This window comes from Notolepis coatsorum (assembly GCF_963971535.1).
Source record: "Notolepis coatsorum genome assembly, chromosome: 12".
NCBI lineage: Eukaryota > Metazoa > Chordata > Actinopteri > Aulopiformes > Paralepididae > Notolepis > Notolepis coatsorum.
The window spans coordinates 83,135,833-83,163,383 of NC_140176.1; the positions used below are offsets into that span (position 1 = coordinate 83,135,833).

General features: G+C 42.0%; 1 protein-coding gene across 1 annotated transcript in view; it reads right to left on the reverse strand.

Moving 5' to 3' along the window:
* prex2 (phosphatidylinositol-3,4,5-trisphosphate-dependent Rac exchange factor 2) overlaps positions 1–27,551 on the reverse strand; it is a 317,978-nt gene that overhangs the window by 206,675 nt on the left and 83,752 nt on the right. The window contains exons 7-9 of the mRNA XM_084325913.1: positions 10,350–10,504; positions 8,819–8,904; positions 2,966–3,102 (exon numbers count right to left, since the gene is read on the reverse strand). Of these exons, the coding sequence (XP_084182039.1) occupies positions 2,966–3,102; positions 8,819–8,904; positions 10,350–10,504 (378 nt within the window). The remainder of the gene's footprint in view (positions 1–2,965; positions 3,103–8,818; positions 8,905–10,349; positions 10,505–27,551) is intronic.

Below are 27,551 nucleotides of genomic sequence, written 5' to 3' on the forward strand. Positions count from 1 at the left end.
TCTTGAGTTTTTAAACGTGCTTTATCTCCAGAGTCAGGCAAGAAGAGAGATATCAAATGTGCTATCCGGCTGCAAGCGAGCCTAGCTTAGCACAAATTAATGGAAGTGGATATGGACCACTAGCCTGTAGCTTAAAACACAGAAGGGGTGTTTGTGGCCAACAGCTAGGCTAGCTGGCTAGCTCTCTACTGAACGCACAGAGAGGAAATTGGTATCTACCTTCTTGTCTGACTCTGGAAAAGGTGGTAAGCACATTTCCCATAATGTTGGCGTATTCCTTTAACTATACTTGTATTATTTGTGTTGTATTATTAGTGATACTGGTTCACAGTGTATGTGTGTGTGTGTGTGTGTGTGTTTGATTGATTGATTGATTGAAAACTTTAATTATCAGATTGCAGAATGGGTACAATACAGTACGGCTCAATACACACAATTGTTAAGGGGATGCAGACCTGAGAAAGACGTTTGTCTTGTTTACATCAGGGTCCCCCATTTTCAATTAATTTGTGTGTGTGTGTGTGTGTGTGTGTGTGTGTGTGTGTGTGTGTGTGTGTGTGTGTGTGTGTGTGTGTGTGTGTGTGTGTGTGTGTGTGTGTGTGTGTGTGTGTGTGTGTGTGTGTGTGTGTGTGTGTGTGTGTGTGTGCGTGCGTGCATGCTGACCCAGTAGAGCAGACCTACCAGAAGAGCACTAGCTCTTGGCAAACCGTTATTCATATAAACATGAATGATGTGGATGCTTTCCATAGTGTGAAACACATGGAAACTAGCTAGTTGCTGGGACCACAATTGTAACCCTCTGCTGCTATCATCATCACACTCTGCGTGTGAGTGTGTGTTTTTACACTGTGTGTTTTAGTGTCATACACACGCAAACCAACAGCAGGTACCATACTGTGGTACAACCAAAACTAGAGATGTTCCGATACCATTTTTCCCTTTCCGATCCGATTCCGATACCTAAGCTTTGGGTATCGGCCGATACCGATATTTATCCGATACCAGTGCATACATAAAAAAAACAAAAAAAAATATATAAATTATACTAATTTTTTTTTTTTTATAGATACTGTTATACTGTTTTTTTAGTCATAACTAGAAAGTAATGGTATTTATTCAACAACAGGTGATTGTATAGATTTGTATTAGTATCATTAATCAATGAGTATGGGCTGCAGCACTGCAGATATACCCTACTCCAATGATCCACACGGACATTAAACAGTGTTGCACTCGCTACTCAGTGGCTCTGCAGATATACCCTATTCAGTCTGTAAGCTAGTGGCAGATAGAACTTCATGTTGTGATTTTTGATGCAAAATAAATATTCAACATTCTCTTTTGAAACTCCGCCTCAGACTCTTATCCTTTGGCACTTGCTGTACTTTGCTTGCAGGTCTGCAGCCATTATTGCTGGATTATGAATAGCACCAACTTTAGACACGGTAACGTTATCAAGCTAAGCTAACTGACCTAGCTCGTCTTCCCGCATTGACATTTGATAACGTTAGTAATAGTCAGCTAACGCTAGTCAGTAGCTACTTATACAATTCACCGTGGGTGCATTATTGTTGATAGACGGTCACGGACAGTGTTAGGTCCTGGAGAAAGGACAGGCGATCATCTGATTTGATGTAACGTTAAAGCGGATGTTCCAACTAGCTATCTTTTCAGCTAATGCTATCATAACACCAGCAAAACACATCTCGTCCGAGCTCCCCGTCACACCGCACTGTCGGGGACAATGGAATTTAAGAAAGTGTATCTGCTGTTAAAATGACACAGCATCACACTTTAAAACATGTTCATTTTATAATCCTCACTCTCCGCAGGACTCGGCAGGAGATAAATTACATCATGGGATCGGAGGCTACAATTCACGTGTATCGGCCGATACCGATACCAGCATTTTAGGCAGTATCGGCGGCATTTCCGATACTGGTATCGGTATCGGAACAACTCTAACCAAAACACACAGCATGTGGGGCAGCATCACCCTAGCCTCACCTGTGTGGGTGGGCATCACCCTAGCCTCACCTGCGTGGGGGCAGCATCACCCTAGCCTCACCTGCGTGGGGCAGCATCACCCTAGCCTCACCTGTGTGGGGGCAGCATCACCCTAGCCTCACCTGCGTGGGGGCAGCATCACCCTAGCCTCACCTGCGTGGGGCAGCATCACCCTAGCCTCACCTGTGTGGGGGCAGCATCACCCTAGCCTCACCTGTGTGGGGGCAGCATCACCCTAGCCTCACCTGTGTGGGTGGGCATCACCCTAGCCTCACCTGCATGGGTGGGCATCACCCTAGACTCACCTGTGTGGGTGGGCATCACCCTAGCCTCACCTGCGTGGGTGGGCATCACCCTAGCCTCACCTGCGTGGGTGGGCATCACCCTAGCCTCACCTGCATGGGGGCAGCATCACCCTAGCCTCACCTGTGTGGGTGGGCATCACCCTAGCCTCACCTGCGTGGGTGGGCATCACCCTAGCCTCACCTGTGTGGGTGGGCATCACCCTAGCCTCACCTGTCGTCATCACCCTAGCCTCACCTGCGTGGGTGGGCATCACCCTAGCCTCACCTGTGTGGGGGCAGCATCACCCTAGCCTCACCTGTCGTCATCACCCTAGCCTCACCTGCGTGGGGGCAGCATCACCCTAGCCTCACCTGCGTGGGGGCAGCATCACCCTAGCCTCACCTGCGTGGGTCGACATCACCCTAGCCTCACCTGCGTGGGGGCAGCATCACCCTAGCCTCACCTGCGTGGGTCGACATCACCCTAGCCTCACCTGTGCAGGTCGACATCACCCTAGCCTCACCTGTGCAGGTCGACATCACCCTAGCCTCACCTGTGCAGGTCGACATCACCCTAGCCTCACCTGTGCAGGTCGACATCACCCTAGCCTCACCTGTGCAGGTCGACATCACCCTAGCCTCACCTGTGCAGGTCGACATCACCCTAGCCTCACCTGCGTGGGGCGATGGTACTTCCTGCAGGCTGTGACGTGAGCGATGACGCTGGCGTGGCTCTCCTTGCTCACGTTAATGCCGTTCACTTTGATGATGCATTGGCCCGGGTGGAGGCCAGCGGTGGCTGCAACTGTGCCTGAAGAAAAAGGGGCGGGGATTAGGAACGACTCGTTACAATGTCTGTACTTACTGTACACAATAAAACAGCCTCATCCTAAAACCACACAAACAATCAAGCTATGGGGTGATATGGACATTGTCACGCAAACATGCAGACGTGCCGACCCCATGTGAGCCACCACTAGGGACAGAGTGAGTGAGTGAGTGAGTGAGTGAGTGAGTGAGTGAGTGAGTGAGTGAGTGAGTGAGTGAGTGAGTGAGTGAGTGAGTGAGTGTGTGAGTGAGTGAGTGAGTGAGTGAGTGAGTGAGTGAGTGAGTGAGTGAGTGAGTGAGTGAGGGAGTGAGTAAATGAGTGAGTGAGTGAGTGAGTGAGTGAGTAAATGAATGAGTGAGTGAGTAAATGAATGAGTGAGTGAGTGAGTGAGTAAATTAGTGAGTGAGTGAGTGAGTTAGCGAGTGAGTGAGTGAGTGAGTGAGTGAGTGAGTGAGTAAGTAAGTAAATGAGTGAGTGAGTAAATTAGTGAGTGAGTGAGTGAGTGAGCGAGTGAGTGAGTGAGTGAGTGAGTGAGTGAGTGAGTGAGTGAGTGAGTGAGTAAGTAAGTAAATGAGTGAGTGAGTAAATTAGTGAGTGAGTGAGTGAGCGAGTGAGTGAGTGAGTGAGTGAGTGAGTGAGTGAGTGAGTGAGTGAGTGAGTGAGTGAGTGAGTAAATGAGTGAGTGAGTGAGTAAATTAGTGAGTGAGTGAGTGAGTGAGTGAGTGAGTGAGTGAGTGAGTAAATGAGTGAGTGAGTAAATTAGTGAGTGAGTGAGTGAGCGAGTGAGTGAGTGAGTGAGTGAGTGAGTGAGTAAATGAGTGAGTGAGTCAATGAGTGAGTGAATGAGTGAGTGAGTGAGTGTGTGAGTGAGTGAGTGAGTGAGTAAATGAGTGAGTGAGTCAATGAGTGAGTGAATGAGTGAGTGAGTGAGTGTGTGAGTGAGTGAGTGAGTGAGTGAGTGAGTGAGTGAGTGAGTAAATGAGTGAGTGAGTGAGTGAGTGAGTGAGTGAGTGAGTGAGTGAGTGAGTGAGTGAGTAAATGAATGAGTGAGTGAGTAAATTAGTGAGTGAGTGAGTGAGTGAGTGAGTGAGTGAGTAAGTAAATGAGTGAGTGAGTAAATTAGTGAGTGAGTGAGTGAGCGAGTGAGTGAGTGAGTGAGTGAGTGAGTAAATGAGTGAGTGAGTCAATGAGTGAGTGAATGAGTGAGTGAGTGAGTGAGTCAATTCATGTGAGTGAGTGAGTGAGTGAGTGAATGAGTGAGTGAGTCAATAAGTGAGTGAGTGAGTGAGTGAGTCAATAAGTGAGTGAGTGAGTGAGTCAATAAGTGAGTGAGTGAGTGAGTGAGTGAGTGAGTGAGTGAGTGAGTGAGTGAGTGAGTGAGTGAGTGAGTGAGTGAGTGAGTGAGTGAGTGAGTGAGTGAGTCAATAAGTGAGTGAGTGAGTGAGTGAGTGAGTGAGTGAGTGAGTGAGTGAGTGAGTGAGTGAGTGAGTGAGTGAGTGAGTGAGTGAGTGAGTGAGTGAGTGGGTGAGTGACATTGCCAGTCATAGCGGTACTTCATATAACGGTTTTAAAATTAAAACTAAAATAAAAACATGTCATGTCTGCTCTTCCTGTACACAGCACAGGCCTGAATAACTCCTTTAGCTCTCTTATTTAAAGTACATCTCCATTTCCTGTTATGTCAGCTCAGGGCGAGGAGGAGGAGGAGGAGGAGAGGGAGGAGGAGGAGAGGGAGGAGGAGAGGGAGGAGGAGGGAGGAGGAGAGGGAGGAGGAGGAGAGGGAGAGGGAGGAGGAGAGGGAGGTGGAGAGGGAGGAGGAGGGAGGAGGAGAGGGAGGAGGAGGAGGAGAGGGAGAGGGAGGAGGAGAGGGAGAGGAGAGGGAGGTGGAGAGGGAGGAGGAGAGGGAGAGGAGAGGGAGGTGGAGAGGGAGGAGGAGAGGGAGAGGAGAGGGAGGTGGAGAGGGAGGTGGAGAGGGAGGAGGAGAGGGAGGAGGAGAGGGAGAGGAGAGGGAGGTGGAGAGGGAGGAGGAGAGGGAGAGGAGAGGGAGAGGAGAGGGAGGTGGAGAGGGAGGTGGAGAGGGAGGAGGAGAGGGAGGAGGAGAGGGAGAGGAGAGGGAGGTGGAGAGGGAGAGGAGAGGGAGGAGGAGAGGGAGGAGGAGAGGGAGAGGAGAGGGAGGTGGAGAGGGAGGAGGAGAGGGAGGAGGAGAGGGAGAGGGAGGAGGAGGAGGAGGAGGAGGAGGAAAGGGAGGAGAAGAGGGAGAGGAGAGGGAGGTGGAGAGGGAGGAGGAGAGGGAGGAGGAGAGGGAGAGGAGAAAGAGGAGGAGAGGGAGAGAGCACGCAGAGAGAAGGGAAGTTGTTTATCTGCAGTAGACAAGGGCCTCTCTCTCTCTCCTCTCAGGGACGTGTCTCAGACTGGAAGCTGGACTTCAAGGTTTACAGCTATCAGGAGGAAGTGTGCGGCAGACTAAATATTCCTGCCCTTTTGTTTTCATAGCTTCTTAAAAACACACCAACGCACAGGCCACATATTCCTGGAGGTGCGCCCATATACCACTTCATATACGTATACGTATACCAAATACAAGTACTTTTTATTTGATTTTGAGTACTCTGTTGTTTGTCTCACTACCACCTACGTTCTAGATGAGCGCTATATACAGTACATTTAATTTATTAGTATTATTATTAGTATTATTATTATTATTATTATTATTATTATTATTATTATTATTATTATTATTATTATTATTATTATTATTATTATTATTATTATTATTATTATTATTATTATTATTATTATTATTATAACTTCATGGCGGCACGGTGGTGTACCGGTTAACACTGTCGCCTCGAAGCTAGAAAGTCCTGGGTTCGATTCTGGCTTGGGGACCAGGTTGCCGCGTTGCCAGGTACCCAGGTGGGGTATCTCAGTTTCTGTGTGGAGTTTGCATTGTGCTCCCTGTGCTCGCTAATTAAATAAATAATTATTAAATTAATATGAAATATAAAAAATAAAAAATATTAAATGAATAATGAAATGAATGTTCTAGAGATCTCATCATCAGAGAGAACGAACATCCTTCTGTATGCCAAAAAAACACTGAAAATCAAGTCACTTCGCTTTGAATTCTGGTTCTTGGTATCATAATAAAAATATCCTGTTTTGGCATCATGGTATCGGATCGATGTCCAGTACTAGTACATCCATAGTAACATTAACATATGCAGTAGGCTACTGTGTATGAGCATTTTAGCCTAGTATTGGGCCGATTGCCAATACTGGTATCACTGGCGTTGTGTGTGCATGTGTGTATTTGTCTGTGTGTGTGTGTGTGTGTGTGTGTGTGTGTGTGTGTGTGTGTGTGTGTGTGTGTGTGTGTGTGTGTGTGTGTGTGTGTGTGTGTGTGTGTGTGTGTGTGTGTGTGTGTGTGTGTGTGTGTGTGTGTGTGTGTGTGTGTGTGTGTGTGTGTGTGTGTGTGTGTGTGTGTGTGTGTGCGTGAGCGTGAGCGTGAGCATGCATGCAATGCAATACAATTCACATTTGCTCACAAGTTCATATCCACATTCCATTATTTTGCCATTAAAGCGAAAACATCCCAAGTGAAAGTCTTCTTGTCTAACTCCAGGGAAGATGTTAAATAAGCGAATTTCCCAAAATGTTGGAGTTTTCCTTTAAGGCCAAATTGAGGGAAATGTAAACATTGTACCGTTTCAAGCTACAATACTTCAAACTCCCACTGAATAGCCAGAGCGCTCGCTCACTCTCTCTCTCTCTCTCTCTCTCTCTCTCTCTCTCTCTCTCTCTCTCTCTCTCTCTCTCTCTCTCTCTCACCTATGCCTACGAACCCCAGACACCATGGGACAGACACTATTGTGACAATCACAAGATACTAGATACCTCCTATATCTTCTGTCTGGTCCTGGGGGATCAAAGCTCCTCAACCACACGTCAAAACACCCACACGCACTCAGAGGCAATCCGACACTCTGCCCTCCCTCCCTTCTCCCCTCGGCCTCGCTCCCCCACCTCCCATCACTTCTGGCCTAGATTGGACTATCTTTTTGTTTAAACTATAAGCTGTGATAAACTGTTAGCTGTGACAAACTGTTAGCTGTGATAAACTGTTAGCTGTGCCAAACTGTTAGATGTGACAAACTGTTAGCTGTGATAAACTGTTAGCTGTGATAAACTGTTAGCTGTGATAAACTGTTAGCTGTGATAAACTGTTAGCTGTGATAAACTGTTAGATGTGATAAACTGTTAGCTGTGATAAACTGTTAGCTGTGATAAACTGTTAGATGTGATAAACTGTTAGCTGTGATAAACTGTTAGCTGTGCCAAACTTAGCTGTGATAAACTGTTAGCTGTGATAAACTGTTAGATAAACTGTTAGCTGTAATAAACCGAGAAAAAAAAACTATTGACACTTATTCTTGACATGTTTTTTTTAACTGGTTTATAGAATAGTTTGCATGAATGACAATAAACTGAGGTTGTCTAACACTCGTTGTGATAAATCAGTGCGGGAGCATGTCTGGTACAGATACACCGGATCCATTTACATATGGAAGAGAGCCAGATAACTACCATGTCCCTGGTTTTTAGCGCCACACACACGCTGGCGAGCTGAGCCTTTTGGAGGGAATGAACTGCATAAATGGGCTCGCTGTGGCCAAGTCACACACTACAAATCTGAGACCAGAATGCCATCTGTCTGCCAGCTGTGCCGCAGTAACTGAGACAGGAGGCTAGTGGAGGTCCTTCCGTGAGGACGAAGACAGGACAGACAAGAGCTGACACATGATGTAGTGCCACCAGGGGCAGGGGCAGGAAACCTAAAAAGGTTTTTTTTCGAGAAGTTCCAGGGAGAGGTGGCTCAGGGCATGGCCTTCTGCCAAGTCAGCACCCCCAACAATTAAAGGGGAAATTAACCAAAAAATAAAACAATGTTGATTTATTTTACACACAATCTCACATACAGGTGTAACCCTTACACGGTAGATGGCTTCACGAAATCACCAGATCACGCGAGAATGCATGCACCGATCGGCGTCCTCTGAGGACCTACTGGCGGCTACGGGCAAAGATACTCTGCCAAGTATTCTTTTAACGCTGGCCCTGTTCCAAACAGTTGCAAAGGAAGACTTCCCCTTCTGGCGGGTGGGGGCAGGCATACCTCTGGTTAAATTACACATGGAAGTATTTAGAAGACATCCCTTCAGAATGGTCTAGTCAGTGACAAATTGTATTCAGATTTAGATTTAGAGTCTGAAGACGGCAGGATTTGCCCTCCTTGTGCACAATTTTCTTGTGTTATATTTTATTATAACATAACTATTCAAATCGTGACCCAAAAAAAAAAAATATATATATATATATAGGCTACAGTATATATATAAAAACAAATAAATAAATGTGTATACGTTTTGTATATGAAACTTTTGTAACCTTTTGTTTTAGCAAAATTATGTACTGAATTATGTTTTTTTTTATTTTTATTTTTTTAATAATGTAATGTAAAAAGGGTAGGCAATTATAAGCCTCGGCTTCAGCCTACACCTTTTCGGTAATTTTCTTTCTTTTATAAATGTTCTACTACTACTGTACATTGCTTTGTAAAAGAACACGAAATAAAAAAAATCATTCATTCATTCATTCATTCATTCACAATACTGCGTAGTGCGTAGCACTCTCGTACCTCTGCCTACAGCATGGACCACAGACGGGCCGAACCCACGGATCTGGAAGCCCAGGCCGTCCGCAGAATCTGGGATCTTCACAGTCCTAAAGAGACGGTAGGAGGAGAGGAGAGAGAGGGAGGAGATAAATAAATAAATAATGTGTGTTTACATGATTATACCAGATAGTTTGATTAACATGCACAGGCAGCTGTACACACACAGGCACAGCTGAACCCCAAGCACACAAACTAGGCCCCCGAAATATCACCTGCACGGTGATTGATTGAATGAAAATGTTATTAACAGATTGCAGAATGGGTGCAATACAGTACAGCTCAATACACACAATTGTTAAGGAAATGCAGACCAGAGAAAGACTTTCGTCTTGTTTACATCAGGGTCCCCCATTTTCAATTCATAATGAATTATAAGTAAGGGTGCAATTAACACCGTGCAATCCATTCTTTGTGGATCTAACGTCACGGTGACCAAATTCGTCCACATTTTCATAACAATAGCGAATATAACTTACCCTGCGCCGTTTTCATTGAGGTTTCTTACAAATTAACAATGTTTTATTTGTCCTTTATATGCGGATAACATTAAAATCTTAAATTGTACCATTATGTTCCCCTTTAGACAACAAACATAATGCTAATGATGCACTTTTGTTAAGATAATTAGGTGACCATTCTCGGTCACTATATTCAGGTTGCATTAATAGTTTAACGCTCCTCAGATCACGTTTTCCTAATCCGGTGCTGACCTGTGAACTAGGTGCTAAAGGTCTTGTAGTCATTTTGTAGTGGTAACATTTTCACCTTTTAAACCAATGCTGCCATCTACTGACAACAGAAAGTGTTGTGTATAACGTTAAGTTGAGAGGCTACCCGCAGTTGTAAACACCGTCGCCCAAAACACATTCTAGAGATTCCTACTTTTTACTGGTACATACGTTCATATCTAATAGTCTTTAGATGACTAAATATAGATGAATACTCATGAAATTTGATATATATATTCTAAAATAAGTATAATTTCACTTCATCTACCTGTCGACATGAAATTCCCAAACGCTGACGGTAAAAAAAGCCTGGATGTCGCGCAAAATGGGGCATGACCGAATTTGGTCCCAGACAAAGAGAGTGACCGAGATTGGTCTACGTTCCGTTAGCCCTAGTATTTTAGTATAGTATAAAGTATAAAAAAAAACACATGCAATAAAATCGATAAGTGACGCCACTTATCCATGTCACGCAGTTATCGATAATAAGAGCATTTTTTTTAACAATCTTAGTTGATTCTGAATGAAACTTTTATTATTATTCTGTATTTTAATGAGACTACTAGACACTTTGGAACATTTAACTGCCACCAATGGGATGTTTTGAATAACTGATGCAGTCATCTTTTGTAATCTAATTATTCGATTCAGTTGATAAATGGTGACACCCCTAATGCGCGCACACACACACACACACACACACACACACACACACACACACACACACACACACATCCATGCGTGCACGCTGCTCTCTGACTTACTCGCGTGGCTTGGTGCTGACCAGGACTCTGAGAGGACCCCTGCTGGTGAAGCACCGTCTGAGCAGACTCTCCACGTCAGAGAAGGGCCTGAGGAACACCAGGTCCAGGTCTCCGTTCATCGCAAACAACTTCCTGCCGACCTCCAGACCTGCCATCTGTCAACAGGACAACAAGCACATCCCAGATAGCAAAAGGTGTTAATTCAATGTTGATTTATGGTCACAATGCTTGCTTTTTGGTTAAGGTCGACGATTGATGTTGAATCACCCATTAACCGCTAAAGCAATTGACTATTGTTGAAAACATATCATTGAATCAATATTGTTTTGTGGTTGCATTTTAATGATTGAAATGCCAATATCTAATAAATGTTGAATCAACGGATGCTGTTCAACGTATATGCTGTTTGTCGTCATTACGTTGGCCCGAATCCCCCCCCCCCAATTTAAACAGACGTACGTCCCAGCATGCAGCTGAGCACTCGATCTCTCAATGTGAACTGCTGTTCAGAACAGCACGTCTGGTTCCCCCCGGATTTGATTCTACTGAGTGCTTTACAGTACGTTTTGGCTATATTACTTTTATCTTAACTGTGTCTCCGTTATTGTGAGTGTGCACCAGTGGATCTTGACGGCGTTGTGCATGTGATATGCTGCAGTTTAGTAGGTAAATATATATATACGTCAACTAAGATAAATATTCATGAATATTCGTAGCGTGTGCTTAATATAACTCTGGAGAGTGTGCAAGTGGAATCGTACGGTTGTTTAAGTTATTTCGATGTTAATATTACGGTTGTTTAAGTTATTTCGATGTTAATATTAAAGCGCCAACGATTATAAATTGCGTGGTCCAATTGCGTGCGTTGTTACTGAATGACGTTGTGCGACTCAGCCAATCAAAAGCATGCTTATTGGGTGAACAGGAAGTAGTCAAGGAAGCACGCGCTAGCTGGCCTAGTAAACACGTGGATCCGTAAATGCAACGTTGCCTACCAGACAACAACGGGACCGCGTGTTTCTTTTTGTATGGCTGTTCAAACTAATTTTACAGTTCTGCTAGCTACATGCAGTATTTAGCGAGCTGGGTTAGCCGGTTAGTTGGCTTTGAATCCCGGCTGCGGCTAGGTAGCCAGCTAGCTAAATGCACCGCGACAAAATGGCAGCGCCCATGTTGATAAAGCGCTTCACATAACAAATCGTTTTTTCTTAGAAACTGCTTATTTTTATAACGTGATTTTTTTCTGTGGCTTATCTAAATACTAATTTGATGCTATGACTATGTTTATATCGCTATATGCTTCATCTCCCCTTGCACTCTTTCTAAGTTGGTTAAGGTTAGAGTTTGTCTTAGAGCATGGCGATAGAACGCCAGGTAGTTTGCAGGCTGTTTGAGACTTAATTGTTCTAGCCAAGTAAATACCACAATTTATGTACCATTACATTGACTATATAGTTAGACGTTTGGTTATATACATGGTATTTTCTAATGAACAATATAACAATAATATAATAATGGACTCTCTTGATATTGATCAAAATGTAGAATTATGCAAGCATTTCACCCTGCACATTGCAATGCAGCACATTAATGTCGACCCTCCTCTCTTTTTTCTTTCTTTTTCCAGAATCACGTACCAGTTTCAAGAAGCCGCACGTTGCAGCAATTGAAGCAAAGACCTGTTCTAGCCAAGTAAATAGCACAATGTATGTACCATTACATTGACTATATAGTTAGACGTTTGGTTATATACATGGTATTTTCTAATGAACAATATAACAATAATATAATAATGGACTCTCTTGATATTGATCAAAATGTAGAATTATGCAAGCGTTTCACCCTGCACATTGCAATGCAGCACATTAATGTCGACCCTCCTCTCTTTTTTCTTTCTTTTTCCAGAATCACGTACCAGTTTCAAGAAGCCGCACGTTGCAGCAATTGAAGCAAAGACCTGTTCTAGCCAAGTAAATAGCACAATTTATGTACCATTACATTGACTACAGCACCTCATCACTATGTCATCTTATTCTCGGGCTAAAAGACGTAGAGTCAACAAATTAGTGAGAGAGACAGAGCAGGCTATCCTCACTGATTATAAGTTAATTGTTGCTGCTAATTCAAGGACAAACCATCACTCTTTAGAGAACACAGATCCTGTCACAGCCTATACTGAGTGCCTGCTCGATTTACCAAAGACAGACTTGCCACTAGATTTAACAACTAGATCAGACTTGCCACTAGATTTATCAACTTCAGACTTGCCACTAAACAGACCACTAACTATCAGTGATCAAAGTGAAAATATTGACTCACCAGGTGAGTCAAATGCACATTTTGAAAGTATAGCTGGGGATGACGAAATTGAACCTGAACATGTCTTTGACAGTGATGAGCATAATGAAGATTTCCTCATGACAAGTTTAAAATATTGGGCAACATCCTATTCAGTCTCTCTGGTTGCACTATCATCTTTGCTGTCCTTTTTGAAGATGTTTCACCCCACCCTTCCTAAAGATGGAAGAACATTGCTAGGAACACAAAAACATGTGCCTACCACTAAGATTGAAGGGGGAGAATACTATCATTTTGGTTTAGTCAAAGGGGTGCTTTCACGGTTGGCATGTTTGATTTTACCGGCAACTCTGACAACTCTTAATTTACAGTTTAATATAGATGGTTTACCTTTATTCAAAAGTTCTAAACTTCAGTTTTGGCCCATACTTGGAAGTCTCAAATGTGACTACACAAAGTCCCCATTTGTTGTTGGCATTTTTTGTGGTCTCAGCAAGCCAAAGAGTGTTTTTGAGTACCTAGAGCAGTTTGTCAAAGATCTTCAGAATGTACTGTCTAATGGCATTATTTATAATGACAAGCAATTTGATGTACAGATTTCTTCTTTCATTTGTGATGCCCCGGCTAGAGCTTATATTAAGCAGACCAAGGCATTTAATGGCTATTCTGGTTGTGACAAGTGTTTTCAGGAGGGTGTATGGAGAAATAAAATGACATACCCTGAAACAAAAGTCAGACTTAGGACAGACTCCAGTTTCTCAGACATGGTTGATGAGGCACATCACAATGGGACGAGCCCTTTAACAGGTTTAGTTAAGATGGTTTCTATGTTTCCAACTGATTACATGCATCTCTGTTGTCTCGGAGTTACAAGGAAACTGCTTAATATATGGTTAAAGGGGAAGAATTTGGCAACAAGAGTCCCTTCCAAAACTGTACAAGCCATTTCAGGTAAACTGCTAAAGCTACGTCCCTACATGCCTTGTGAATTTAACCGTAAACCAAGGGAACTGTCAGAGTTAGATCGCTGGAAAGCTACTGAGTTGCGATCCTTCATGTTGTATTGGGGTCCTGTTGTTTTGAAGGATTCCCTCCCCAGTGAGCTGTATGACAACTTCATGTTGTTTTCTGTTGGAATGTACTTGTTGCTGTCCCCTAGTATTTCTGAGGAAATGTTGGCCTTTGCGCACAAGTTGATGGTTTCTTTTGTTGAACACTTTGGGACAGTGTATGGAAGAGGTGAAATTGTGTACAATGTACACCAGCTTATTCATTTGGCTGAGGAATACAGGAAGTTTGGCACTCTAGATAATATCTCAGGATTCCCTTTTGAGAACTATCTTGGACAAATTAAGCATCTTCTACGCAAGCCACATCAGCCTCTACAACAGGTAGTGAAAAGGTTGTCTGAAATTCCACATGTTGGATCCCCATGTCCCACAGATGATCCAATTTTGCGTAATATTCACACTGATGGGCCTGTCCCCCCACAGTTTACTTCTTCACAACAGTACAGGAAGGTCTCCACTCATCGGTTTACTTTGTCCACAAAGAAAGGAGACAATTGTATTGAGGTTGGAGATGGATTTGCATTAGTAGAGAATATTCTTAAATCAGAGGAAGAGGTATATATAATTTACAGAAAGTACAGACACAAACAGCCATACTACATGTATCCCTGTGAATCATCATACATTGGTACATACAAGGTCAGTGGCTTGCAAGAAGATATAGGGATAGGTAAACTTCGCTATATCAAGCGCAAATGTCTTCTCTCTCCAGACGGAGATGGTGCCATTGCAATACCACTACTTCATTTAACAGCATAACCATACTGCCCTACAAAGCTAAAGTGCAGTAACTATATGGACACACTGACTCTAACGTCGGATTTCGGGGCATAACTTACCTCATTAATAAATACACAATTAGTACAATATTACATGTACACAGATAACATGTTTGGCTGGCCAATTGAAACGCTTAAAGGAAAACTCCAACATTTTGTGAAATTAGCTTATTTAACATCTTCCCTGGAGTTGGACAAGAAGATGCATACCTTTTTCGTCTCTCTGCATGCTTTGGGCTTAGGGAACGCCTGGACCGTTAGCCTAGCTTAACTTCATCACTGGAAGTGGGGCAGACATCTAGCCTAGTTCACTACAGTCAGGAAATATACTCCAAATACAACTCCCAAACGTTCCTGTAAACATGTTGTGACCTGTGTGTTTACCCCGTCTCCCAGTCACACAAGTCACACGAGTCTCCCAGTCACATGAGTCTTGTGTGACTGGGAGACTTTTGTGACTTGGAGACTTGTGTGACTTGTGTGACTTGGAGACTTGTGTGACTTGTGTGACTTGGACTTGTGTGACTTGTGTGACTTGGAGACTTGTGTGACTTGGAGACTTGTGTGACTTGTGTGACTTGGAGACTTATGTGACTTGTGTGACTTGGACTTGTGTGACTTGTGTGACTTGTGTGACTTGTGTGACTTGGAGACTTGTGTGACTTGGAGACTTGTGTGACTTGTGTGACTTGTGTGACTTGTGTGACTTGGACTTGTGTGACTTGTGTGACTTGTGTGACTTGTGTGACTTGGAGACTTGTGTGACTTGGAGACTTGTGTGACTTGTGTGACTTGGAGACTTGTGTGACTTGTGTGACTTGGAGACTTGTGTGACTTGGAGACTTGTGTGACTTGTGTGACTTGGAGACTTGTGTGACTTGTGTGACTTGTGTGACTTGTGTGACTTGGAGACTTGTGTGACTTGGAGACTTGTGTGACTTGTGTGACTTGGAGACTTGTGTGACTTGTGTGACTTGGAGACTTGGACTTGTGTGACTTGGACTTGTGTGACTTGTGTGACTTGGAGACTTGTGTGACTTGGAGACTTGTGTGACTTGTGTGACTTGGACTTGTGTGACTTGTGTGACTTGGAGACTTGGACTTGTGTGACTTGTGACTTGGAGACTTGTGTGACTCATGTGACTTGGAGACTTGTGTGACTGGGAGACTTGTGTGACTTGGAGACTTGTGTGACTTGTGTGACTGGGAGACGTGGTAAATACACAGGTCACAACATGTTTACGGGAACGTTTGGGAGTTGTATTTTGATTGTATTTGGAGTATATTTCCTGACTGTAGTGAACTAGGTTAGATGTCTGCCCCACTTCCAGTGATGAAGTTAAGCTAGGCTAACTGTCCAGGCGTTCCCTAAGCCCAATGCATGCAGAGAGACGAAAAAGGTATGTATCTTCTTATAACTCCAGGGAAGATGTCAAATAAGCTCATTTCACAAAATGTTGGAGTTTTCCTTTAAATGCTTCAAAAATGCAATGTGTGTAGTGCACTTTGGCTTTGTAGGACGGTATGGGAATGGCTTGTAAGGAGAGATCATTATGAGTACCGTAAATTCTCATTTCAGCCCTTTGAAGATGAATGGTGAGGTGGTGCTATGGTCAGTTGTACAGTTCCCAAATGGTGGGACAGCAGTAGTTCTAGAGAGCTGGTTCGACCTATTCTATTATTATTAGTCTATTATGTATAGTGTATCGTGCGGCTACCGTTCTACAGTGACCAGCATTACCAACGTTTCCTCGTACCAGCTAGTGTGCTTATCCAGGCTGGGCTGCTTACCCTGGCGCTTTCACCCGAGGAGCCCTAGACGAGGACCGTGTGGATATGTACACTGGATAACCTACACCGACGACTACAGACAGAAATAAGGCTGGTACTATAGATTATTCACCTTACGTATAAATACGTTTCAGGTGGATACAGCAGTTAGTTACCCCAATAAGTTGAAGCCTTCACCACGATACAACGTGCTGTGAAGTGTGCCCGTTTTGCCCCAAAATAGAGCCTTGAGACCGCGTGCAAATTGATAGCTGAAGTGTCAGAGTTTAAAGCTGTATCGTTGAGTTCGACCTATTCTATTATTATTAGTCTATTATGTATAGTGTATCGTGCGGCTACCGTTCTACAGTGACCAGCATTACCAACGTTTCCTCGTACCAGCTAGTGTGCTTATCCAGGCTGGGCTGCTTACCCTGGCGCTTTCACCCGAGGAGCCCTAGACGAGGACCGTGTGGATATGTACACTGGATAACCTACACCGACGACTACAGACAGAAATAAGGCTGGTACTATAGATTATTCACCTTACGTATAAATACGTTTCAGGTGGATACAGCAGTTAGTTACCCCAATAAGTTGAAGCCTTCACCACGATACAACGTGCTGTGAAGTGTGCCCGTTTTGCCCCAAAATAGAGCCTTGAGACCGCGTGCAAATTGATAGCTGAAGTGTCAGAGTTTAAAGCTGTATCGTTGAGTTCGACCTATTCTATTATTATTAGTCTATTATGTATAGTGTATCGTGCGGCTACCGTTCTACAGTGACCAGCATTACCAACGTTTCCTCGTACCAGCTAGTGTGCTTATCCAGGCTGGGCTGCTTACCCTGGCGCTTTCACCCGAGGAGCCCTAGACGAGGACCGTGTGGATATGTACACTGGATAACCTACACGACGACTACAGACAGAAATAAGGCTGGTACTATAGATTATTCACCTTACGTATAAATACGTTTCAGGTGGATACAGCAGTTAGTTACCCCAATAAGTTGAAGCCTTCACCACGATACAACGTGCTGTGAAGTGTGCCCGTTTTGCCCCAAAATAGAGCCTTGAGACCGCGTGCAAATTGATAGCTGAAGTGTCAGAGTTTAAAGCTGTATCGTTGAGTTCGACCTATTCTATTATTATTAGTCTATTATGTATAGTGTATCGTGCGGCTACCGTTCTACAGTGACCAGCATTACCAACGTTTCCTCGTACCAGCTAGTGTGCTTATCCAGGCTGGGCTGCTTACCCTGGCGCTTTCACCCGAGGAGCCCTAGACGAGGACCGTGTGGATATGTACACTGGATAACCTACACCGACGACTACAGACAGAAATAAGGCTGGATTATATTAGTTTAGGACGGTATGGGAATGGCTTGTAAGGAGAGATCATTATGAGTACCGTAAATTCTCATTTCAGCCCTTTGAAGATGAATGGTGAGGTGGTGCTGTGGTCAGTTGTACAGTTCCCAAATGGTGGGACAGCAGTAGTTCTAGGGAGCTGGTTTAATGCTAAAGACCAGACTGTGTTATGGCCCCCTAAACACATAAAGCTCACAAAAGCCCTTCGAGATGGACTGCAACCAGATGATAAATGGATCACCTATAAGGATGTACGTGAGCTTACTACGTGTGGTGAGTATTTCGTGCAACACATACACAAAAAGTGAGGACGCAAATTGTGACGATGCACATATGATAAGAGGTACATATATTTTTTCGTTAAACACTGGACTGCAGATATGTTAATTGTCATTTTCTCTCTGCTCTTTCCAGAGACCCATGATGAGGCCAAAAAACGAGAGACCAAGTACACCTCAACTATGTGTCCAACCTCTGAAATTGAATCTGAGGACGAAGGAGATCTCCGCCAAAAAAGAAGATCCAGGTACAGTGTTCACTTTGTTAAAGGGACAACTCTCCCTAGGGTGTTGTAAATAATGGCACTGCTGTTGTAGTTGCAAGTAGTGCTAAAAGGATAACACACAGTGGCCTGAGGGCCTATGTATTCAGACTTTAGCCTTGACTAATAAACGTAGTATCATAACTACATTTATTTATATGTGTGTATATATATACTTTTTTTTAGGCCAAATCAGCAGTATGTGCACTCGGACTCTGACTCGAGTGGCGACGCCAAAAGAAAACGTTTTGCCAAAGCACCTGATGTGGGTTTCCCAGGTATTGATGCAATGCATTTATTTTATATAGGCACTTTGGAAATGGCTACAGTTAATAATAATAATAAACAGTTAAACAAATTAGTCTGACCATGTACCGACAAATTGAGCATTTTAATTTGATTGGACTTCTGCATTTCTTGCAGTTATTCTATAGTTGGCCCAAAATATATACATTGTGAATAACATGCCAACTAAAATATGTTGTAGGACAGACTCCAAAATCGAGCCGGTCTCGTAAGGCGCTAAGATACGTCAACCCTCCAGTTGTTGGCCAAGACCCTACAATGAATGGTATGTTGCTATGCATGTTAAAATGCCAACTAGATGACTGTTTAAACATGATTTGTAGCATCTTCAATTCTCACCCTGGCTTACCTTTTTTAGATTCTTTGGATGGTGGCAGGATCTACAGCTATTTAGATTCGTTGCAGACTCCTGATCCAAATAACAGTAAGTGAACCCATATCTGTGTTCTTGTGAGGAGATGGCTGGCAGGTCGCTGGCATCATGCATGCAACAGAATACATGTTTACAATGTGCATGCCAGCCCACTACAAAAATTCAAAGCCTTCACAACTTGCAAGCAATGTCACAATAAAAATGTGTAGTTGTACATAATGCTTTTATATTGAGCACAATTTCCACCATGTTTGAGTCGCAACTTATTTTACATTTCCCCTTTGTAGATCTGGTTACTAGCAACTACCGGCAATCGCTAACTCAACATAATGGTGAGTTATCAAGCAATCTCATAACATAATATTCTGGCATGTTTAAAATATCTGTATTGTCTCGCATTGTCTTTGATATTTTTATTAAAGTAGTATTTGGCAGTGCACGTGAAATCAGCTGAATGGAAATCAAACATTTTCTCACATGGGGGATTACAATAGCGTCATTTGCTAATAACTTTGTGTATTTCCTACTGTGTTTCAGCCGAGATGCCAGGATTTGATATTGTTCAGTATCAGCAGGCCTCACATGTCCAGCAGCTGCAAGATCGACAAAGTGCAAGTAGTGGTATGATACTGTACTCTTTCAGTAACAGTGTTTTGAGAGACGGGGATACAACTCCTTACACCCCTTCCTGACATAGAGCGACGCGAGCGAGCGAGAAAAAGTGATTAAAATGTATTCGTTTCAATCAGACTATCCTGACCTGCCGCGAGCGACAGTGAACTGAGCAGCGATGTCGTTCACCCCTCAAATATTCGCTCGCTGTGTCTCTAGTTGAGCGATTACGCGGCCGAGTCCCGCCCCTAAACACTTTTTATTGGTCGAGAATCCAGGTAACACACACTCGGACACGCGCTGCGTCATATCAGGACAGTGTCGTGTGCGATTTCGTCTCCAGTTCGCTCGCTTGCTGCCTGTCAGGAACCGGTGTTAGTGATTGTGACATGTATGTTAATTTGACTGACAAGTCAGATTTTGTATTTTTAAATATAATGATTTGTTTCTACAGGGATGTCGGGATGCAGCTCGGGGCAATACTACAGTCCCCCTGGTCTCTCACAACATGCACAAAATGGTATGCCATTTTAGAGGGAACTACCACCAGTTTGATCCAATGCAGTCAAACTAGTGAAATATATAACTATGATTTTGTTTCTACAGCGATGTCAGGACACAGCTCAGGGCAATCTGGTGTTTCACAGCGTAGACAGATGGCCGGCGATGACGGGCAGCTAATGAAAGGCAAGTCTATTGGACATGGTGTAATTCCTCGTGTGATTTGCTGCTTATTTTTATTTCTCACTTAATGATTTTAACTCTTCTTCTGAAGACCTTACCATCCAGAAGATGAATTCAATGCTTGCTGAATTACTTGTCGTGGTGAAGGATCTATCCAGAGATGTGCAGTTCATCAAGACCGAGTTGGCTGAGGGCAACATATCTGGTGGGACCAGGGGACACGGGGTGGCCACCACAACCACTATGCTCCCCTTCCAGCTGCCAATCGCCAGTGAACAAGACTTCAATGAGGCAGAATCATTACTGATGGAGCAATCAGTCCGTCAAAAGATGGTAATTTATTGAACTGCATTCATTTATCAAATGTAGATCGTTTCAGTGTGGTCTTGTTCAGGGGAAAAATGTGTTTAGCACTTTCTAGTTCAAAACGTGTTAGAGCTTGTATATCTGCTATTTATGAAACGTTTTGAAATTGTTCAAATATACCGTTTACATATGGACAGGAGGGTTAATGTGGTTAAACCTAATGACTGGCATGGGCTGGAATATCAGTGCATGCATAAAGTGTGTGTATAAACAAGTTGGTTGCTCTGTGTTCATAAAATAAACGTTATGCTGTTTCTAACGCAGGGCCTTCATTTTCTTCTCTCTGATTTAGATTTCTCGCCTGGCTTTGGTAGGAGGCACCAATTCAGAGAACCTGATCAGACTGATGTTGAAAACTGCTATGACCAACGCCCTGGCCAGTGGGTTCAACTGGGCTGGAAAGAAAGACAAGCGTTGTTCAGAAAGCAAGAAGCCATTCAAGCACACCACACTACAAGCCTGCATGTTTGGTGAGCTTCCTCCCCTGCAAACTACTTCATAGGTTAAGTTTAGGTAGTGCGGTGGTGATGCTGGTGATGCTGGTGATTCAGAATATAATTATGCTGTTGCAAATGGAAATGGAAATGGTGAGCTTTAGAGGTGCATGGATACACATTGTATTGCGATTGCTTAATTCTCTTTCCTGTCCAGTCTAACTGGATGCTGACTGTAGCTTGTTACTGTAGACCTACAGAGTGAGTAATTGAGTGATTAAAAAAAATCGCACTCGTGTGAAGTGAGGGCCGGGTGCTCTTATCATCGTACATCATCTCACCCACCTCTCTTCCTCCCTTTTTTATTTTTGTGTCTATCAGCTGCTGCTCGACAGTTTGACCCCAAGCTGACCGACCAGGACTACAGCGAAACTGTCAAGAAGTGGCTTCGTTATGCGCCAGACCGGGAGGGAGGCATCTCAAGGAACCGAAGTGACCCAAACTTAAGTCAAGCGAACCAGAGTCAAACTTAGGGTACCCCAGCACAGCACAGCAAACCACACACTGTTTCCCTGGTTCATACAGTACAAGGAATTACCCTGGCATCTACTTGAATGACTTATGCTGCTTCAGCCTGTTCTTGGAACCGAAGTGACCCAAACTTAATTGTCAAGCGAACCAGAGTCAAACTTAGGGTACCCCAGCACAGCACAGCTACCCCAGCACAGCACAGCACACACTGTTTCCCTGGTTCATACAGTACAAGGAATTACCCTGATGGACACTGTTCTTCCATGGATGGCATCTACTTGAATATGCTGCTTCAGCCTGTTCTTGGAACCGAAGTGACCCAAACTTAATTGTCAAGCGAACCAGAGTCAAACTTGGGGTACCCCAGCACACTGTTTCCCTGGTTCATACAGTACAAGGAATTACCCTGGACACTGTTCTTCCATGGACGGCATCTACTTGAATGACTTATGCTTCAGCCTGTTCTTGCAGTGTTTATTTTTTTTATTTTTTATTTTAACCTTTATTTACCCAGGGTAGGTTCGCTGAGCACAGATGCTCTTTTTCAGCTACGCCCTGCTTCACATTCACAGAGTTCCATTCACACCTGGGAGCTGCCCAGGCCTAACAAAATTAATAGTTGGTTTCAGGTTGCCGACCGACCCTGCCGATTTAGGTGCGACCCAATATATTTTATGAGTTTTTAGAAAAAATTATATAAAAAAAAAAAAAAAAAAAATTTTTTTTTTTTTTTAATAAAGTTTCATAGAAATCTTAGTCAAACATTTAGTATTATGGATATTAAACATGCTGGCAGAGTACATGCATCCATGTTGTTGTGAACATTTTAATTAAATAAAGAAATTCCCTATCCATAGTCGCCGTGGGAAAGAATAAAATAAAAAAATAAAATAAAATAAATTCCCTACCTACCCATGGCCAAACTGACAACCAACCTGAAACCAACTATTAATTTTGTTAGGCCCCAGTACAACCACAGTCTGACACTGTTGGCCACTGAGCAACTCCACTGGAGCAGTTGGGGGTTTAGTGCCTTGCTCAAGGGCACTTCAGCGGTTGGTGTTAAGGGTATGGGAGAGAGTTATATGGGAGAGAGTTATAGAAACATTAGGGGTGTAACGGTACACAAAATCCACGGTTCGGTACGTACCTCGGTTTTGAAGACACGGTTCGGTATTATTTTCGGTACAGTGGGGGGGGGGGGGGGGGGTGGCGTAATCCAAAAAAATTTGCTTTTCATTTATCTATTTATTTAACTGTATTAAACAATATAAAACGAATTGGCCATAATTGACTGAGCAAACTAATGCTTACTGCTGTAACCTACTAATAACACTTAAGTAAATCTGAAGATTATTATATAGCAGATGCCTTGGAGGATAAGTCGTGGACAACTGTAGATCATCTAAGCTCCACTGTGTTTAAATTCAAATCCTATGCCATTGTTTATATTTAACCCTTGTGTCTGAAAACTAAAATATTATACTCTTATTAGGGGACTAAATTGAAAAACTCCATAAAAAGATTATGTTGAAATAATTTCCCACTTTCTTTTCCATAAATATTTTATTCAACTTCAGCCCTGATCATAACCATTTTTTATATTATTTTTGTAATGAAATACTCCCACTTTTCTGAAAAGAGTTGTTAAATATGACAAAAAAAAGAATATGTGGTGGTTATGATCGGGCTGAAGTGGAATAAACAATTTATGAAGAGTAAAAAAAAAAATACAAGATAATTAAAAGATTATGCCACATATTATGTTGGCTCATCACTGCAAAGTTATCAAACAAATACGAATCTGATCAGACACAAGGGTTAAGTTGTTGTTCCCTTTCTAATTTCCTCAAACATCTAGTCTAGTTAATGTTAATGTGTCTAGTTATTTGACAATTGATGCTTTTTGTTGGACATTTCAGTCAGTAGTGAGCTCATACTTTGAGCTCATAAGTTTATAGTTAAAATGATTGCAATCTTGTCTTCGTTGTGCATGAATGCGTGTGCTCACCACACACAATATGTGTGTCACTATTCTGGCAGTGGCTATATTGTTAATGAAAGCCTGTTTGTTTTTTGTAAAAAGTTTTAGTCACTAAGTTCTGATACCCTAGAAAAAAATAAATTTTCATATTAAAGCCATGTTGTCATTTTTGTTCACACATTTTTGGAAATATGGTCATATAAGAATTTTATTATTATTTATTTAACAATAGTGTGTTTAACAGCAGGACAAAAACATGTAATGTTATGATGTATACATATCAGCAGCAATATTTTTATGTAAAATGTACATTAATCAGTATTGATTCCTTAACTTTACAAGTTACAAGTAGATGTACAAGTTACAAATGTACAAGTAGAGTACCATTTAGATTATGGTTGAATAAACATTGATGTCTAACATTGATTCAATATAAAATCAACTAAAATGTGCATGTAGATTACCATTTAGATTATGGTTGAATAAACATTGATGTCTAACATTGATTCAATATAAAATCAACTAAAATGTGCATGTATATTACCATTTAGATGATGGTTGAATCAACATTGATATAGTATCAGCTATGGTTGACACCTAACGTTGATTCAACGTTAGGGTCATAGACAACGATCTATATAATTTAGATGTCAGGCTTCAACATAGATTCAATATTTCTGCTGAACCCTATTTCAACGTTGATTCACTAATTTTTTGCTATCTGGGATGTGATAGGATAGATTAAGATAGGATAGATTAGGAAAGGATAGATTAGGATAGGATAGATTAGGATAGATTAGGATAGATTAGGATAGGATAGATTAGGATAGATTAGGATAGGATAGATTAGGATAGATTAGGATAGGATAGATTAGGATAGGATAGATTAGGATAGATTGGGATAGGATAGATTAGGATAGATTAGGATAGGATAGATTAGGATAGGATAGATTAGGATAGGATAGATTAGGATAGGATAGATTAGGATAGATTAGGATAGGATAGATTAGGATAGATTAGGATAGGATAGATTAGGATAGATTAGGATAGGATAGATTAGGATAGATTAGGATATATTAGGATAGGATAGGATAGGATATGATAGATTAGGGTAGATTAGGATAGAATAGATTAGGATAGATTAGGATAGGATAGATTAGGATAGATTAGGATAGGATAGATTAGGATAGATTAGGATAGGATAGATTAGGATAGATTAGGATAGGATAGATTAGGATATATTAGGATAGATTAGGATAGATTAGGATAGATTAGGATAAAATAGGATAGGATAGATTAGGATAGGATAGATTAGGATAGATTAAGATAGATTAGGATAGATTAGGATAAAATAGGATAGGATAGATTAGGATAGGATAGATTAGGATAGATTAGGATAGGATAGGATAGATTCGGATAAAATAAGATAGGATAGATTAGGATAGGATAGATTAGGATAGATTAGGATAGATTAGGATAGGATAGGATAGATTAGGATAGGATAGATTAGGATAGATTAGGATTAGGGATGTCCGATATTATCGGCCGACCGATATTATCGGCCGATATCGGCAGTAAAATGTGATATCGGAAAATATCGGTATCGGTTTAAAAACAAAAAAAAACAATAACAATATTTGTTATATATATATCCAGTGAAATTATTAGTTACCTGAAATTATTCAGTTTTTTGGACGGGGAAACCCTGCATATATCGGTATCGGTTGATATCGGTTGATATCGGTATCGGAAATTAAGAGTTGGACAATATCGGAATATCGGTATCGGTAAAAAAGCCAATATCGAGCATCCCTAATTAGGATAGATTAGGATAGGATAGGATAGGATAGATTAGGATAGGATAGATTAGGATAGATTAGGATAGGATAGATTAGGATAGGATATATTAGGATAGGATAGATTAGGATAGATTAGGATAGGATAGGATAGATTAGGATAGGATAGATTAGGATAGATTAGGATAGGATAGATTAGGATAGATTAGGATAGGATAGATTAGGATAGGATAGATTAGGATAGATTAGGATAGGGTAGGATAGATTAGGATAGATTAGGATAGGATAGATTAGGATAGATTAGGATAGATTAGGATAGATTAGGATAGATTAGGATAGATTAGGATAGGATAGATTAGGATAGGATCGATTAGGATAGGATAGATTAGGATAGATTAGGATAGATTAGGATAGGATCGATTAGGATAGGATAGATTAGGATAGATTAGGATAGATTAGGATAGATTAGGATAGGATAGGATAGATTAGGATAGATTAGGATAGGATAGATTAGGATAGGATAGATTAGGATAGGATAGATTAGGATAGGATAGATTAGGATAGGATAGATTAGGATAGATTAGGATAGATTAGGATAGGATAGATTAGGATAGGATCGATTAGGATAGGATAGATTAGGATAGATTAGGATAGGATAGAATAGGATCGATTAGGATAGGATAGATTAGGATAGATTAGGATAGGATAGATTAGGATAGATTAGGATAGGATAGAATAGGATAGATTAGGATAGGATAGATTAGGATAGGATAGATTAGGATAGGATAGATTAGGATAGATTAGGATAGGATAGATTAGGATAGGATAGATTAGGATAGGATAGATTAGGATAAAATAGAATATATGGAAGTCAATTTACTGTATATGAATGAAATATCCTGCTCATCTCTCTGTCCCTCAACTGTCTCTCATTGCAAACCACCAAACACAGTTTTGACTATTAGAATATATGCATTGTTCTGACTATTAGAATATATGCATTGTTCTGACTATTAGAATATATGCATTGGTCTGACTATTAGAATATATACATTGTTCTGACTATTCAAATATATGCATTGCTCTGACTATTAGAATATATGCATTGTTCTAACTATTAGAATGTATGCATTGTTCTGACTATTATACTACTAATATATGCATCTCTATCTCTCTCTCTCTCCTTCACCCTTGGGAGATAGTAAGGGGTAAACTGTATCTATACAGTATGAGCACACAGCTAGATCTTATTCAGGATTATGTTGTCCCACATTGAAGATAGATACACACACACACACACACACACACACACACACACAAATGCACACACAGGCACAAACGCACACACACACACACACACACACACACACACACACACACACACACACACACACACACACACACACACACACACACACACACACACACACACACACACACACACACACACACACACACACACACACACACACACACACACACACACACACACACACACACACACACACACACACACACACACACACACACACACACACAAAGAGTGAATCTGCATGCCATCCAGGCCTTCCACAGATACGCAGCACATCAGGACTGGGGGGAATTAGTGGTTTGGACCCAGATTGATCACATTTCCCTTGAAACTCTTCCATTACATTTTCATCTCAACAGATCAAAGGTCCCAAACACAAAAGGGAGACCTCACATATGTGGGGCCCTTTAATGTGTTCTATTTCAGCTAAAAAAAAAAGCTTCTAATGTTAGCATCAGCATCCATCACCGCAGAGCGAGTCGTGTCTGAGAGCAGACCGCTGTGTTCGGAGGTCCATAATCTTTCTGACTGATGATGATCAAACTATATTTCAACAGCAGAGAGAGGCCTCTGCTATCTAAAGCAGACCTCCCATTATAATATGACAAGGCTGCCTCTTTACTACTGGGAACGCGGAGAATCAAAGGGTATATATATTGTGTGAATGCGCTCTGCAGGGAGAAAAGGGAAGGATACAGGGGGAGATTGACGAGACGGAGGATAGTAACTGAAGCCTTCGAAAACCAAAGGAGCAGTTGACACATTAACTTGTAACAGTCAAATCCAAGTCATTGTTCTACATTTTCTGGACTGGTGGTTAGACGTTGGAGCTCTAGCAGAGCAAACACACGAGCTTCCAATAATGGTAACTGTTGTACTGTTCCCATGTGCAAGAGTCCGTTTGGACAGTCTGCCTTCTCCGTTAACGGGGAAAACGTATGGAACTCTCTGCCTACTGGCTTGAAACTGGAGTCCAA